Source organism: Bos grunniens, chromosome 24 (genome assembly GCF_055505025.1).
Source record: "Bos grunniens cultivar Pamir isolate PY7600 chromosome 24, Bosgru_T2T1.0, whole genome shotgun sequence".
NCBI lineage: Eukaryota > Metazoa > Chordata > Mammalia > Artiodactyla > Bovidae > Bos > Bos grunniens.
The window spans coordinates 38,599,004-38,616,527 of NC_141188.1; the positions used below are offsets into that span (position 1 = coordinate 38,599,004).

General features: G+C 34.5%; 1 protein-coding gene across 3 annotated transcripts in view; it reads left to right on the forward strand.

The window, feature by feature from the left end:
• The window catches only part of SMCHD1 (structural maintenance of chromosomes flexible hinge domain containing 1), a 127,985-nt gene that overhangs the window by 60,260 nt on the left and 50,201 nt on the right, over window positions 1–17,524 (forward strand). For 2 of the 3 annotated variants that reach the window (XM_086373087.1, XM_086373088.1), the window contains exons 21-29: window positions 2,108–2,204; window positions 3,638–3,710; window positions 5,243–5,382; window positions 7,055–7,189; window positions 9,289–9,516; window positions 11,651–11,799; window positions 12,674–12,762; window positions 13,165–13,283; window positions 15,325–15,492. In XM_086373087.1, coding sequence (XP_086229213.1) covers window positions 2,108–2,204; window positions 3,638–3,710; window positions 5,243–5,382; window positions 7,055–7,189; window positions 9,289–9,516; window positions 11,651–11,799; window positions 12,674–12,762; window positions 13,165–13,283; window positions 15,325–15,492 — 1,198 coding nt within the window. The remainder of the gene's footprint in view (window positions 1–2,107; window positions 2,205–3,637; window positions 3,711–5,242; window positions 5,383–7,054; window positions 7,190–9,288; window positions 9,517–11,650; window positions 11,800–12,673; window positions 12,763–13,164; window positions 13,284–15,324; window positions 15,493–17,524) is intronic. The other variant, XR_015153908.1, reaches the window with a different exon arrangement.

Below are 17,524 nucleotides of genomic sequence, written 5' to 3' on the forward strand. Positions count from 1 at the left end.
CTTTCCATGGAAATTTGGTTCTTCCTTGGAATTTGCCTTTACTTAGTAACCCTGTAGAATGAAATGATTGGCTAATATCAAGAAATAGCAATGAAAAGTCCAGTTATATAATTGAGGATGTTCATTGTTTTCCATTACCTGTTTCTAAGGTGCCTAGGGAGAAATTCTTTTTCTCACATTTTTGCCAAATTTGTCTTTGGGGCCCACTTTTTAATGTATGCTTTCTTTTGCTATTGATGTGTACTTTTTCCCCCTTTTGGTGTAATTGTTTGCTCTTTTAATCGTTTGAGTATGTATTGTATTCCAGGCATTTGCTAGCTGGAGACATAAAAATGAATAAGAATATAGGATTTGCCTCTAGAAGCTCACAGACTAGTGAGATATAGCTTAGTGTCCAGATTTGTACCATGGTTTAAGTTCCTGAAAAACAAATCAGTTATAAAAAATATTGCAAATGAATTTTTCTAAATATTCTCTTAAGTTGCTAAATATGGTTCTTGTGCAAAAAGTGATTCTTTTGCAAAAAGTGATCTTTACATATTGCATTCATTTGAATATTAAACCATAATGGAAGAGTTGAATACTTAAACATCTATGTTTAAAAATAGCCTGCCAGTCTCCTCCATTCATGGGATTTTCCAGGCAAGAGTACTGGAGTGGGTTGCCATTTCCTTCTCCAAGGGATCTTCCCCACCCAGGGATTGAACCCTGGTCTCCCACATTGCAGGCAGACTCTTTACCATCTGAGCCACAAGGGAAGCCTGTTTAAAAATAAAGAACACTAAAAATGTAATCCATCTAGTCACAAATGGGAAATATTTGTGTGTTAGTTGACCCCTGTTTTTAATTATATCTTCCATCTTATCCTTGATAAGATATTCTTACAGAGTCTCTATCACACATACATATTGGTAATTAAGATTTGGGACTTAAAAAGTCTTGGTGGCCTGGCTGTGTGTATTTATCTTCATTATAGTAAGATCTTTGTCTAGTAGGTTTTTTTTTTTTCCCAGTGTTAACTAAATTAAAATAAAAATAATTCACACATACAGCCTAAAGAATCAAATAGGGTTGATAAGGCTTATTAAAAAAAAAAAAAAGAGTAGTTCTTCTGCCCTCTCCACCTCACCAACAATCCACTTCTCAAAACCACTTTCAGCTTTCTACTTGAATTTTTTGGTACCTGCTGCCATATATGTTAATAACTTTTATGTTACTACTTCCTGATTCTTCAGTTTTAAGCTTTATCTCTTGACTTACGGCTAAGGAAGATGAGGACACACTCTCTTGTTGCCATTTATATTACAAATAAGCCTCCTTCCTGTTCCTACATTTTTTAGTAAAGTTATACTCTGGCTTGATCAGTATTTAGTGCTTGCTCTATTAAAATTATGTAAGTGCTAATTACTTTATTGCACAGCTGTTATACTTTTTTTTATTTTGCCAAGTAGCTTTCTGCCAGTTATCTGGTCTCTTTTCAAGATGCTTTGTACATAGATAACTTGTCAGTTTCATATTCTTTAGACATCTTCCTTGGAACTTTGTGATGGTGGTCTGTATAGATCAGCTCTTAAGCTTGTTACGTTTGTCCTTCTGTGGTCTTCTTTCCTGTTCATCCTGGGAATTTCCTCTGTCCTTTGTGTTGGGAAAATATATAAGAATAAAACCTACTGTGAGCCTAGAAAACTTCTTCACAAAGGTAGAAGAGAAAGGGAACAATTTTATGATTGAATAAACAGTAAACCAGACTGTGATCCTCATCACAATCTGATAAAGAGTTTGTAAAAACTGAAGGAAATCTTAACTCTGTTACATGGTAAAGTGAATATAACCTATCACATTCATGTTTTCAAGAAAAATTGCCAAGTGTCTTGATGACTGGGTGTAGAGTTTGCAGTTTGGGATCAGTTAATTGGAGTTAGGGCTGTGTGCTTTCACTGTTGAGGACCGATGTTCAGTCCCTGGTCAGGGAACTAAGATCCTGCAAGTCGTGTGGTGCAGGCCCACCTCCACCCCACCCCCCCACCCCCCAAAAAAGAAAAAAGAACATTTGCAGCTTATTTTTAGATAATGGAGGAAATGTTAAAAAATAATTTATTTTTTCCAGTGGTTTAACTTTACATTATGACGAAATAACCAAAGGACCAAATTGTGTCATTCGAGGTGTTACAGCTAAGGGCCCTGTAAACTCTTGTCAAGGCAAGGTAAGCATTGTACGTACATGTTATAATGCATGTTTATTTCTTACATGGTAAAAATAAAATTGGACATTTAAAATTGAATAACCTAGTTTGGTGGCAAGATGACAGTAGTGTCAGGTTCTTAGGAATTAATCAGCATCATGTCACCTGACATACCATTACCACTTTCATCTCTGAGGAAGACCAGCACATTTGCTACTGTTCTTTTTTAAATGGTTATGAGCTAAATATGGCAACCCACTCCAGTGTTCTTGCCTGGAGAATCCCAGGGACGGGGGAGCCTGGTGGGCTGCCGTCTATGGGGTTGCACAGAGTCGGACACGATTGAAGTGACTTAGCAGCAGCAGAGCTAAATATTTTCAGCTGTCTTTATTTTCATTCCAGTCTCTTCATAGTCAAAGCCATTTTCAACAGCTGTCTAGTACTATGTTGCTTCTTCTCTTGCTCTTTTTCTATTTTTCAATATTTTTCTTAGAATAGGAACAAAAATATAAGAAACTTTACCTTTGTAAACATATTGAGTTTGGTATTTGGATAAAGGAAGAGGGAGGAATAAAGTTAGGGATGGTAAAGGCAAACTGCAATAAGATAATTTTTCAGTTAAGAGTATAAAGTAGCTAACAGATTGCTATGACTAATGTGAACACTGTAACTAATAACTTAAGTGATATGTTACTTTTTCCCCATTATATCATTACCTTCGATACATATTTTAAAAATTTCCCCTGCCAAAATAATGTTTAAAATAGCACATGTGAGTTTACTGCATTAAAGCAAAGAGCAAGTTCTGTCCATCCTCCTGAATTAAGCTGTTTCTGGAACAAGAACTTGAAATTCATGGAAATTTTGACTTTAGTAAATGTACTTAAAAAGATTTCTAGGTTTTAAAAACCTTTTTATTTTGAAATAATTATTTTTACAGAAGAGTTGCAGAGATGGTATAGAGAGTTCACATGTATTTCACCCAGCTTCCTCTGTTAAACATCTTATATAAACATTGTATATTTATCCAGTATTATCATTGATATAATACTTTAACAAAACTGTGGACTTTAACATTTCACCAGTTTCTCCACTATATTTTTCTATTCTGGAATCTAGAACATGACATTATATTTAGATATGTGTAGATTTGGGGTTTTTTCCATTTTGCTACTTTCCAGATTTTTTAAATGCCCATACTAACTGTAGTAATTATTCAGAGGGTATGCCTTTTGAATTTGAAGATAGTATTGTCTGTAAAGAAGCAATATGAGCCAGTTTTTTTCACCTGCGTTTCTTTCATACATACATATGATAATTTTAGTCAATATAAATTTGCTGAGTGACTTTCTATAATGGTATGAAAATGAAAAGCAAAAAATAAATCAGAATTGAGGTGGTAAATTACTTGAGTATTTAGGATTTGAATTTAATTAAAATAATTTTTTTAACAGAATTTTAATCTGAAGGTTATTCTGCCGGGTTTAAAAGAAGACTCACAGATTTTAAAAATTAGATTACTTCCAGGTAATATTACTTTAAGAAATATTCCTAATACTTACCTTTTAAATGATATTCTTATGTTAAAGTATAATGACACTTATAAAGGTGAAGTGTTTTTTGGTTTGGTTATGGTATAAGTCTTGAAAATACGTTTGAATGTCATGCATAACACTAACAAATAATCAATTAAAAAACAGGGTAACATTTAGGAAGACTTGAGTTAAGTTCTAAAAATAATCTGAAAGAATAATGTGAATATTGAAAACACACTGTGAAACTATTCTTCAGGGTGTACAACTAGGATTATATTAGAACTGGATCTGTCCTTTTTCTGATATAGCTAAATATTTCATATTTTAAGAAGAAAAGTTTTTTATGCTTTTATGTTGTTGAGTAATGATTTATCAACCTAAAAAGTGATTTTAATGAAATTTTTAATGAAAAAGAAACATATTAACTATTTCCTTTCACAGATTGTTGTAGTTTGAGCTTGCTCTCAAGCATGAATTCATAAAGAAGTAAAGATTGGCCCATTGGTAGAAGTACAAAAAAAAATTGTTTCATATTAATACTTATGATGCTTTTATTTTGAAAGGTTAGCTAAAATGTATGGATTATTCAAGTCTCAGGGGAAGTTCTTATTAACCAGATAGTGCTGACAAATTTTTTTAGAAGTTGAGAGTGATGGTTGTGAGGTGGAACGTGGGACTGTGTAGTCAGAGTAGTCACTGACTCAAGTCTGCCCCTTGTAGCCATGTGACCTGGACAGGATACTTACTCTGTCTGCATCCCAACTTCCTCAGGCATAAAATGGGAATGATAGTAATAGTACCTTCTTGGTCAAGGTCATTGTAAGGATTCTGAGAAAAGAGTTGGCATGTGGTTAAAACACAAATATTAACTGATATAACTTGTTCTTTGTAAGCTTGTGTTCCCAGTATTTAGTACAAATTGTATTTTAAAATATCAGTGTTTATAGGGCACACTAGGTCATGCTGCTATTGAAGTGTAAAACCTCTTTTATTAGTTTAGAGGAAAATTATGGTGCAGCTTGCTTAGGATATCAAAGGGTTGTGGGTGGTCTAACGAGTAAATTATCTGGTTATGTCATTACATGAACTGATCCTTTGAGCAAAATTACGTAATAGAGGTATGTAGTGTGCCTGAGAAATCAGTCATTGTGTAAAAGATAGAAAATTTAAAAAGTAGTTTAATAAACTTTTACTTTTTTCTTGAATACTGTTTTCCAGGATCTTTTTTAGTATTTTACACATTTGAGTGATTTCTAGCATGAGTTACCACATGTCTTAGCTTGTCCATAAAACCGAGGCTAGATCTCAAACATTTTAATACAATTGGAAATCTGTGCATTTGGGAGTTGTGTGTAGAATCTATTCATTTGGGGGTAGAAATGTTTAAACATGGATATTTCTTCTTTCTCAGCATTATTTAAAAGATACTAAAACTTAAAATGTTAAAAGCTGTTTCTTTTGCTGTTTTAACATTTCAGTTTTGGAAACCTGAATCTCATTTTCATTATATAAATTTTCTGGTAGGTCCTCCTCGTCGATTGAAAGTGAAACCTGATTCTGAAATTTTAGTTATAGAAAATGGAACAGCTTTCCCATTTCAGGTAGAAGTTTTGGATGAATCAGACAATATAACAGCACAGCCAAAGTTGATTGTTCATTGTAAGGTAAGCTGTTGTAAGATAAGAATGTGTAGATTTTGAGTGCCATTGTAGTAACTGGAAATCACTGTCTTTTGGCTCTTTTATAGTAAGCCTGATAAAGTATCTAGACTGTGTAATAATTATTCCATGCAGAAATTTGTGGGCTGTCTCATTGCCAATAATTTTCAACATCTCTAATCCGATAATGACACCAACTATGCCAAGTATTGAACTACAGATTACTCCCTGCTCCTTCCTTTATCCATCCTCCTCATTTCAGATGAAGTACTCAGTTATGAGTAGAATGATACAATTATCCTTGAGGATTAAGGATGGATGGGTAAATGAATATGAGTAAAAGAGCTCAAGAAGGAAAGGAAAACCCAAATAGGTAGAGTAAAAGAAAGAATGATGGTTAAGGAAGTTGATTTTTCTTCCAAAATCAGCATATTTTACCTAGAATTATAGAAACTTACTCTTTTTTTTTTTAATTTAATTTTATTTTTTAACTGTACAATATTGTATTGGTTTTGCCATATATCAACATGAATCCGCCACAGGTATACACATGTTCCCCATCCTGAACCCTCCCTCCTGCCTCCCCGTACCATCCCTCTGGGTCATCCCAGTGCACCAGCCCCAAGCATCCAGTATTGTGCATTGAACCTGGACTGGCAACTTGTTTCATATATGATATTATACATGTTTCAGTGCCATTCTCCCAAATCATCCCACCCTCTCCCTCTCCCACAGAGTCCAAAAGACTGTTCTATACATCAGTGTCTCTTTTGCTGTCTCGATAACAGGGTTATCGTTACCATCTTTCTAAATTCCATATATATGCATTAGTATACTGTATTGATGTTTTTCTTTCTGGCTTACTTCACTGTGTATAATAGGCTCCAGTTTCATCCACCTCATTAGAACTGATTCAAATGTATTCTTTTTAATGGCTGAGTAATAACTCCATTGTGTATATGTACCACAGCTTTTTTATCCATTCATCTGCTGATGGACATCTAGGTTGCTTCCATGTCCTGGCTATTATAAACAGTGCTGCGATGAACATTGGGGTACACGTGTCTCTTTCCCTTCTGGTTTCCTCAGTGTGTATGCCCAGCAGTGGGATTGCTGGGTCGTATGGCAGTTCTACTTCCAGTTTTTTAAGGAATCTCCACACTGTTCTCCATAGTGGCTGTACTAGTTTGCATTCCCACCAACAGTGTAAGAGGGTTCCCTTTTCTCCACACCCTCTCCAGCATTTATTGCTTGTAGACTTTTGGATCGCAGCCATTCTGACTGGCGTGAAATGGTACCTCATAGTGGTTTTGATTTGCATTTCTCTGATAATGAGTGATGTTGAGCATCTTTTCATGTGTTTGTTAGCCATCTGTATGTCTTCTTTGGAGAAATGTCTATGTAGTTCTTTGGCCCATTTTTGATTGGGTCGTTTATTTTTCTGGAATTGAGCTGTAGGAGTTGCTTGTATATTTTTTAGATTAGTTGTTTGTCAGTTGCTTCATTTAGAAACTTAATTCTTTTCATTCAGAAATTATCTAGTATATTAGTGAATTATACTTAGTTTTCTAATTTATAGTCAGAAGTAGTAGCTATACTATATTATTTGAAAATTTAAGTTATTGAGTAACAGTTGCATTTGATTGGGATCTTAAATTATTTTGTATGCTTCCAATAGTTTTCAGGTGCTCCAAACCTTCCAATCTATGTTGTGGATTGCAGTAGTTCTGGAACTAGCATTTTATCAGGACCAGCAATTCAAGTTCAGAATATTAAAAAAGACCAGACACTTAAAGCAAAAATTGAAATACCTGTAAGTTGTTATTGTTTTTCATTGGTATTATATTGAATTTTTATTCAAATACTCTTTAATAACTTTATAATATTTCATGTAAAGTTGTTTGACTTTTTAAGATGAGATATTTGTGATTCTTTTAGCCAGAGGGAAGAAAAGGCAAAAATGAAATGGTATAGTAAATAATACTTTGTATCAGATATTAGAAATTTCTTACTCAAACCTTTTATAATATCTATAGCTATTATTGATTATATGTTCCTAAAATTATTTTTTTCCTATTATTAGAGTGTAACAACTATCCGTTTTATTCGTTTGTTTCTTATAGTTACACCTATTTCTTAGAAAGTTTAATAAATGTCCCTGTTGAACCACTACTGAAGGATATATGAACATTTAATATGTATGTATAATTTAAAATAAATACATGGTTTTTCTTAGTGTTATCCTATAAAGAGAGTGCTGTGTTGATGTGCCAGGAGGACCCTTGTTCCTGGACGTTCATCATGGCTGAAGGTGAGGCCAGCCTAGAGGAGGGCAGGCAGGTGATAGAAGCATCTGCTTTCCGAAGATTGCTAAATGAGACAGTAGATACTTAAGCAAGTGAAATACCTGTACGTGATTTCTTCATGATTGATGTGGTGGTAGATAGCGAATTACCCAATCAGTTGATGAACCAATGTTTTTCCAACTAAGTATACATCAGCTAACATATACTGAGCCTCAAAAGGGTAAAAACTTTTATTTTTTAAAATTAGAATGAGATGATTTGACTTTATTCTAATTCTTTTCTTTTGAAACTAGTTATGTTTGATAATCTTAAAACATTTGTTATGCATTTCCTTTTTTTCAGTAATGTGAGCAATGTGTTTTTGAGTATATTGTCTTGCAAAAGAGCAAGACAATTCTGGAAGAAAAGATTTGTTGTTAAGGAGAAAGCTGGGCTTGAAAGCAAGGGAGCATTTACATACAATTATATAAATACTGCAGAGCAGCAGCATGCTGAAAATCAAGAGTACAAGACAGTTAAAACAAAGACCACAGTATACCTGTAATATGCAGTTTAAAAATGTTATCACAAAGCAGTGACTCTTAATTTTGAGTCAGGCAAATAAGATGTGCTTATGATAGCAGCAGGTGGGTTATTTGCCTGATACTCTGTGAAGTAGTAATTTTGACTGTGTCATTATTTGTGTGAATGGGCTTTGATAGAATGACCTCAAGTAGATGAGGAAGGAGACATTAGCAAAGCAGGATTGTAAAGGTATTTTAGGTTTAGACTTGAATTTTTTGTATTCTATGGAATGCACTATACCTAGATTCTGAAATGATTGTGTAGTGTTTTAATTTTGTGTGCCTAAAATCAGTTTATGTAACATAGCAGCTCATCTCTGCTGATTCTTAAAACACTGCTGTTCTTATGACAAATTACAAACTGCTCAGCCTTGGGGCACCTAGAGTGCCCCATCTAGCTACAAGCAACTCTGTCCACTTACCCCAATAAAAAATGAATTGAAAAAGCTTTAGAAGCTCCTTAAGTAATATATTTTATGGCAGTTGTTTGTCTCTGATTTTGTAGAACATTCTTAATTTATTACACCTTTGTTCTTATTAATAAATGCTGACACCAAATCTGTGTCACATGTTAAACTTTCAGAAGTTTGCAACACTTTTAAGCAGATATACCAAGAGGAATGTTCTTTTAAGTCCAAATGTGCTAGTTTTAGGAGAAGGAAATGGCAACCCACTCCAGTGTTCTTGCTTGGAGAATCCCAGGGACGGGGGAGCTTGGTGGGCTGCCATCTGTGGGGTCGTACAGAGTCGGACACAACTGAAGCGACTTAGCAGCAGTAGCAGCAGCATGCTAGTTTTAGGTTTTAACAGTGTGACCACTTTCATTATTTATAACTTGATGGTATAAAATATGGGCTTGCTAATAGTACAGTGTCCTCTTAATGAGAGAACCTATAATTTTTAACAATATATAAGATGATCTCCCATAATATTGGAAATAAATTCCTAAGCAATACAAAAGAGTCACCATAAAAGCCAAAAATGATGTTTTCAGTACAGATGTTTTCATTCAGTATGTTATTTGTGTTTTTCTCTCTTCCCAGAGTTGTAAAGATGTAGCACCAGTGGAGAAGACTATTAAGTTGCTCCCCAGTAGTCACGTTGCCAGATTACAGATATTCAGTGTGGAAGGACAGAAGGCCATCCAGATCAAACATCAGGATGAGGTTAACTGGATAGCAGGAGATGTTATGCATAATCTTATTTTTCAAATGTATGATGAAGGAGAAAGAGAAATCCATATAACATCAGCTTTGACAGAGAAAATTAAAGTAGGTATCTCAAATAGATTATTTGCAAGAATTTTGTACATTTTTTGCTTGGAAGACTGAACAAGTTATATAGGTTGTCCTCTAAGAAGACGCTCATCCTAGCAAAACAACATTGTTATTTAGAACCCCAGGCTAAATAAAGTTTTGTGTTTTTTTTTAACGTGCACTAGATTGGAATGTTGAATGTGTCAAATCTGTGCTTAGAGAAATGATTTTGACACCTAAACAAAAATCCAGTCCTGATGAACTGTATTTATGTTCACAATTAAGATCTCTACTTGACCAGAGCAGTATTTTTGTAGCTCTTCTGAAGGCAGTAAAGAAAAGGTCTGTTAAAGGCAAACGGTAGAACAGTATTGTAAACCCCAAACCAGACCCCTGATTTGGCCATTTGAAATTGGTATAAGCAGTCTCTAAAATTGTTACCCGTACACAATGGTTTTGTCAGTTCTCACTAGCTTCAGATGGTCCTCAGCCATCTAAATGTAGCGTGTGTACCTTGAAAGGGTGAATCTATATGCTGAAACTGGAACAGCTCACCTCACAGAACCCAATTAAAATGGTGGTGTTTTTTTTTCCGTCATGCTGCATAGCTTGTGGGATCTTAGTTCCTCAACCAGGGATCGAACCCAGGCTCTTGACAGTGAGGAGTCATGACCACTGTACCACCAGAGAATTCTCCTCTTTTTGCAGTATTAAATTCTGTAGCCATTCTGAGTCTCCAAGATATAGGATCTGATATCTTGTAAGAATTGTTTACCAGGGTTCAGCTGACATGATTTTTAAAATCATATTTGGAATAGCCCTTGCGCCAGCCGGTTTATTTTTTCCCTCCATAATAAGAGAAGGGAGGATTGTGAGAGAAATAGTCCTTATCCTGCTTGGAAGGGAGGCAAGCCATTTTTATCTCTCAGCAGATCTGAAGGCAAGTGGTTTAAAAGTGGTACTAGCAACCTGGCTTCTGAACTGATACCTTGCTTTCTCATAATAATGTTTCCACAGTTTAGTTTCTTATTGGGATTAAGAATAAACATTGACTTGAGAGCCTCTTTCTGCATATAACCTTCTTTTTGCCATTCTCTAAGCTCATGGCCTGCTTTTGACACATTTTCCTCAATTTTAGTCATGATACATTTCTTGGGTTCCAGATATTTTAAAACATGTAGCTTTATTGACTATAAAGGATATTTATAATGTACACACTTAAAGTGATTGTGTAGTCTTTAGAGAATTATCTATTACTGAGGAAAGTCAACCCAAACTGATACAGAAATCCTCTGAGCAGACATAGGAATTCTCTGAGCAGACATAGGAATTCTCTGAGCAGAGAGCACAGCTAGGGTGAAGGAAGACAGCCATTTTGTGCAACTCCTGCTTGCTGCTTCCACTATTTAAAAAAAGAAAAAAAGATATAAAGAATAAACAATGGTTTACAAAGATAACAAGGTAACTAAGAAAGTTAGAATGGTGTAAACTGGGATCACAATATTAGAATATCAGTGATTTAAGAATCACAGTTATAAAGGCTAAAAGCATAAAGTTGAGCTAAAAGTCTTAAATAGAAAGGATTGGAAGTTTAAAAGTAAAATAGAGTGGGGTAGTCAACTTAAAAAATGGATCAAATAACAAAATATGGAGTTTAAAATTAGAGCTAAAAACATTTGAGAGTGGATTAAGATCAAGATGTGGCCAGGATGGTAATTATATAGTGAATTTAACTTTTCTCACCTTGCTGAATAGGGTCCACTTATATCTCATTTAAAACCTGTAATAATAAGATTCTTTTTGAAAAAACAAAAACAATTGACTATAACTTCTCAGAATTGATCACATAATTTGATTCCCATGGTGTTTTTAAACTATAATGACCAGAGTAATAATCTTATGGCAAAGTGCTAAAGGAATGACTTAGGAATATTTATTTCATTGCATTGAAAGATGTGGCAGTATTAACAGGGAAGACAATGAAGATAACTTTTTTCTCTTGGTAATATATGAACCACCATCATTTATAGTCATAAAGGGCCTGCCTTTTTCCTTAGAGTTGGGGAGCATGGGTTGGTAAGATAACTGGCAGTAGGAAGACATTGAAGTAAGCTTTATATGATTCTTAAGTATATAATTTCCCTTCTAGGTTAATTGGACTCCTGAGATTAACAAAGAGCACTTGCTGCAGGGTCTGCTTCCTGATGTGCAAGTGCCGACATCTGTGAAAGACATGCGCTATTGCCAGGTTTCATTCCAAGACGACCATGTGTCTTTGGAAAGTGCATTTACAGTAAGGTGTGTGGGCATATTACATTTTGAGATGTTCAGCATATGGTGACAAAAATGCTTTTCACCAAAGCATACGTATCAAAGTCATTTTTTAATGTAGAAATTTCCACAACTTCTTGGAAACAGGTTGTCTTTGGAATAAAGCTTCACTGATGATAGTGATTCATTCTTAGTATCACTCTCAGCCTCCACTTAACTTGCCCCTTTAGTATCTGCCACACTAGAACTTTTGTTAAAGGAATATCCTCCTAGGACAGACAACAGTGAAAACTCCTAGAAAATGACAAAAACGTGAGAAATATAAAAGATGCAGTGTGATCAGTCAATGTATTGCTCAGAAGGAGTTCTTTCATTAGTTAGTGGCGATTTTCGAAGCTGAGTCTACCTGATAGAAAAGGGGAAATTTTAAGTAAATATATAGAAGACCTGTCCTTCACCCTGGCCTGTCAGTTCCTTGGCTGCCTCTTTTTTATTAACCTTTTCTACTTTAATTCTGTACACATTTCCATACTATTCCAACACTTAGAATAGCTCCATGTCTGAGACAAAATGATCAGATGTACCACTCTTCAGTCAGAGACAGATCTCTTGATGAGTCATTCTTACCAACCCATCTGCTTTTTTTTTTTCAGTGCTCTCATGTCATAATTTCCTTCTAATCCAGGATAGATAACTGTGATCTAACATGCGTTTATTTTTTTGGTCAGTATTCTCTACTGTCTTTGCAAGCTGTCTTTTCTGTATTTCCCTTTGGGTTAATAGTGATACTGTTTTTTAAGTTTAAGAAAATGAGCATTACATATGTTACTCCTTAGCATGTTGAAACTGTTTTCTACAATAATGGTGTAATTAAAGCCTTTAATTTGTTAATCAATTTCAGACCACTTCCAGATGAACCTAAACATCTAAAATGTGAATTAAAAGGAGGAAAAACGGTACAGATGGGTCAAGAGCTTCAAGGAGAAATAGGTTAGTATGACCTACTTTCTTTCTTTAAAACACTTCTATAATACGTCCTTATGTTCATGTTTTGGCATATATAATCTGAAAGGAAAACTTTGGATTTATATATGGTTAATAGTTTAAAATCCACTGTTGGAAAGATTGAAGCATTTTCCCTATCTTTGCCTATGCTGACCTAATTCTGAAAACAGTTAGTTGAAAAGAATGTTGACTTTTGTTAGAAAAGAATGTTGACTTTTGTTAGCATAAAATAAATATGTGAGTGTGATTCATATCCTATATTTTTCTTATATCCAGATTATTACATGACACTAAATTGTTTCCTTCAAATATTCATGGTAAAACATGTGACATCAACATCATGTTAAATTAAGATACTGTAAAATTAAACTTCCTCCCCCTTTTTAGTTATAACTGTTACAGATCAGTATGGGAATCAGATTCAAGCATTTTCACCAAGTTCTCTGTCTGCATTGGGAATTGCTGGGATTGGACTTGATAGCTCACATTTGAAAACTACTTTTCAGGTATGACTGTTTCCCGTTAACAGTTGACTATTCCATTCAAATTATATATAACAGAAAGTTTGGGAAAAACAGAAATGAGAGAGATTTGATTGTTGCAGTATTTACAATGAAAAATTGTAAAAGTAATTTTTATTATGTAAAGAAAATTGAAGTAATTTTTATTATGAAAATTTAAACATACACAAAAATTTTGAACATACACAAAAATAGCATAAGTAGTATAAATAATTCCCATGGTCCTACCAGTCAGCTTCAGCATTCATCACTTCCCCCTTACCTGTCACTTTGAAGCAAATTCTATACATCATACCATTTCATCCCTAAGTATTTTGACATGTGTACAAAGGTCATTTTTCATGTAGCTATTTAAGTAAAATTTCTTGGTGCTCAGTCCCTGCATTAAATAGAATACCTGGGAGAATACTAGTTGTAAAAGTATGCAAGTGTGCAGTTAATTGAGATTAGCTTGAAAAATAAGAATCCTGGTGAAATGATTTCTGCAAGCAAGGAGACACAAGTATTCTTGGAGAGATTAAAGATGGTTTTCTAGAAAAGATGTTGGAGTTGAGCCTTCAAGGAACCTACCAGCCTAGAGCAGGTCAGAAAGAAGGAATTCTAAGGCTCGAGTAAAGTTGAGTCCATTTAGGGCATTTAGTGGTTTTTAAACCTCTTCTTCCTTTTGGAGCCTCCATTATCCCTCTTACCCAACAGAAGAATCATGAGAGTCTCATCATTGCCCTTCCTAACTGGAGTTTTTGTTTCCACTAACCTACTAGGCTGTTGTTTTCTAGTTTTCAGAATGCCTTTTCTACAATATCTTAGCACTGCTGAGGAACTTCTAGTCGTGTTTTGTTTACTGTAAAAGATCAGGTTTGATCTATGACTTTCAGATGCTCTCTTGTCTAGCTTCACCCTCTGTGTAGATGAAGTCAGATAATAACCACTGTTGTACACGAACAGTCTCTTCTTCCTGTCACGTTATGCATAGACACCCATCCTCTTTCAACTAATTGTTCCTAAATTATAACCTGTTTTCCTACATCTTGTTTTCCCTGTCTGTTAGAGTCCCATCAGCATATAAACATGCCGTACTCTCTGTCCTTGGCCCTGAAACATGTCCATCTAGTACTGCCCTCTTTTTCTCCTTTTTATATATAGAACAACTCCTTGGAAGAGTTATGTATTCTCTCTGTTTTCACATTTTCAGTCTCATTCCCAGGCAGGCCTCTTGGGTTTTTCTGCCCTGTGCCACCTGACCAAATCTAGTGTCATTTTTCAGTTCCCATCTTATGCCACCTGTCAGCATTTTATACTGTGAGGTTAGACTCTGTCTGTTTAGGGTGCCTAAGTACGCCATAGTATTCTGCTACAGCACACCTGTCTCCTCCCATGGCTCATTCTCCAGTCAAGTTGACTTTCTTTCTACTGTCATTTTACAATTGATAGGTACTATCTTGACTCACTTTCATAGAAACAATGGAAGTCTACCCCTAGTCTCTGCATAAAAAAAAGAACCTTCCAGTTTTTTTTTTTTAAACCAAAGTTGTTTTTAAATAACACTGTTTTTAAAGTCTTTTTAAAATAAAATATTGATTTTAATGTGCCATTGTTTCTTAAGATTATTTCCACATCTTCATAAAATGTACTGCTCTTTTGAAGCACATTCCCTTGGTAATATCAACATGTAGGGAAAAAATGTGGCAAACAGGGAAGGAGCTTGTTGGGCAGGCACATATGTGGCTATTTGGGGAGCAGAAAGGAGACAGTGCAAGTGTAAAGAAGAGGGAAATTAGGAAAAGATAAGGAAAAAGGACATAGGTTGAACCTTTTCGATCTCTCCCTCACAAAAGAGAATTTCAGTTTCTTGTCTCAAGGAAATGAAATTCAGGGCACGCCAATATTGGCATATGTGTGTTACTTGCTGCTGTTTTACCAGAAACACATCTGTATGCACATAGGTAGTGACAGCATTTTCTTTCTTTTTTCTGAAAACTAAACATGATCTTCCTGGTGTTTTTTTCAATGTGCTTTTCCTCACTAGGAAAATACACAAAGTATAAATGTGAAAGGCATCAGATTTATTCCAGGTCCCCCTGGAAATAAGGATCTTTGCTTTACTTGGCGTGAATTTTCTGACTTTATTCGAGTGCAGCTAGTTTCTGGGCCACCAGCTAAACTTCTCCTTGTAGACTGGCCGGAGTTAAAGGAGGTAAGTACCTTCCTGCCTTGATTGAAAGAATTTAATATCAATATTTTGACCTACTAACTGCTTCAGAGTGTTAGTAGATCAAAAGTTATATTTTGTTGTTGGAGTACTAACAATAGTAACAATAACAAAAGGACAAAGGAATATGAATTTTAATACTTTATTATTCATCACTGTGCCCTCATTTGTTAAAAAAAATAGTGATACTTCAAATTCTAAGAGTTTTATTATAGAAATTAAAAATATGCATTAAAATAAAAATAGATAATGAACCACCAGTTTCAACAGTTACTGATTTTCACCAGTTGTATTTCTTTGTTCTCTCTCACTGGCTTATTAAAAAAATGTTTTTGCCGGAATTTTTAAATGCATGCCAGATATCAAGTCATTCATTACACTCTTAAAAACATCAGTTTGCTTCCCTGTGCTTATAGTTATGCATATCTTAAATACTAATTTGCAAATCTCTGTCAAATCTGTTACCTTTCAATTTTCATTAAATTTTTAGAATTCTGATTTTAAAATGTTCACATTCTGGTGTTCAGTTATGGTGTGGCAGAGCCTTATCTGTTGGTACGAAAGGTTATTTTTTCTAATGGAAAATCATCTCACATGACCATGGTAGTAGATGAAATTATCCCACAAAGGAACTGATGATCTGAGAAAAGCTTACATATCTCTGCTCTAGTCCTTTTTTGATGTTGTCCTTTTTTGAGTTGTAAATTTAAAAAATATGACAGTGCTTTAAAAACAATTTTTTCCTTAACACTTGTTGACTGAAGAGTTGTAGTGCAAATCCAGTGCACTTGTTTTTATATAAGCGTATTTACTGCATAAATCAATGCCTTCTTAGAAACCTAATGATGTCAATAAAGAATTTGTTGACTGACAGTATCATGGAATAATTGGGTACCTTTGAGGTGGAAAAAATCTTTACATGTTCATATTTTTAAATGATTTTGTGGAGGGGAATAGAAAAATTAATGACAGCTTGTTAACTCAAAAATTTATTATAGGATTTATTTGCAGATACCACTGAAATCCAAAAGCTTTAAAAATAAAACGTAAAACCAATTCTCTGTTAAGAGATATGTTGTATATGAGTAAGGCTGAAAATGTTATCATTGAATATGTGGTTTTCCTAGAATTTTCCAATTTAATTTTTGACCTACCTCCCTCGTCCACACACAGGATCTTAAATAGAAAGGGGAACTAATTTAACACCTAAGCATGATAAATAGAAAAATTATATAAATATACATATATTTTCTCAGTTGATCTTCAACATTATGATGTATTGTCCTTCCTTATAAATGAGGAAACAGATTCCTTCCTTACAAATGAAGAAACAAATTCTGAAACGTTATATTGCATGACAGTATTAATAAGTGGCAAATCATGAACGTTTGGTTTTGGTTATTTCCTTTCTCCACTACTACCCAGAAGAATTTTCAGCTAACAGCTTGGGCTGTAAGTTGTTTACTGAAAGATATTCTTTACCAGGTAGTTGCTGTTTGATAGATGGACAATTATGTAACTAGAAATAAAGACCCTGATGTGTTTACATTTGGAAACATTAGCACTTTTTGTGTATTCAGGCTTTTTATAAACTTTAGCACATAGAATATAGTCTATCCATGAAAATTTTTTTGGTAGTCAAGCATAAACCAGCTTCAAGGGTATCTTTTAAAAAAAAGTTCCTAACACATTATTGATGTTTCTCCCACTTGTTAGCAACCTCCTAACATAATTGGAGGGATGGAGGAAGCAGAGGGAACATTACTAGTAGGAGAGAGGTGATAAATCACTTTCCTTTTTTGCTAGTTATGTCTTTCCTATCTTCTTTTTTTCTTTAACTTTTAACATCTGATACAGAGGATTGGACTTTTAACAGGTTTCTTGCTTGACAGTGGGTTTTCTTTGATATACCTAGGTCAGCATACAAATTCCCAGAGTTACACAGGCCTTATTTGGATTAAGGGAAAGGCAAGAATCATTTTAAGTCTACACTGTTTTGTTTAAGTTTATCCATGAC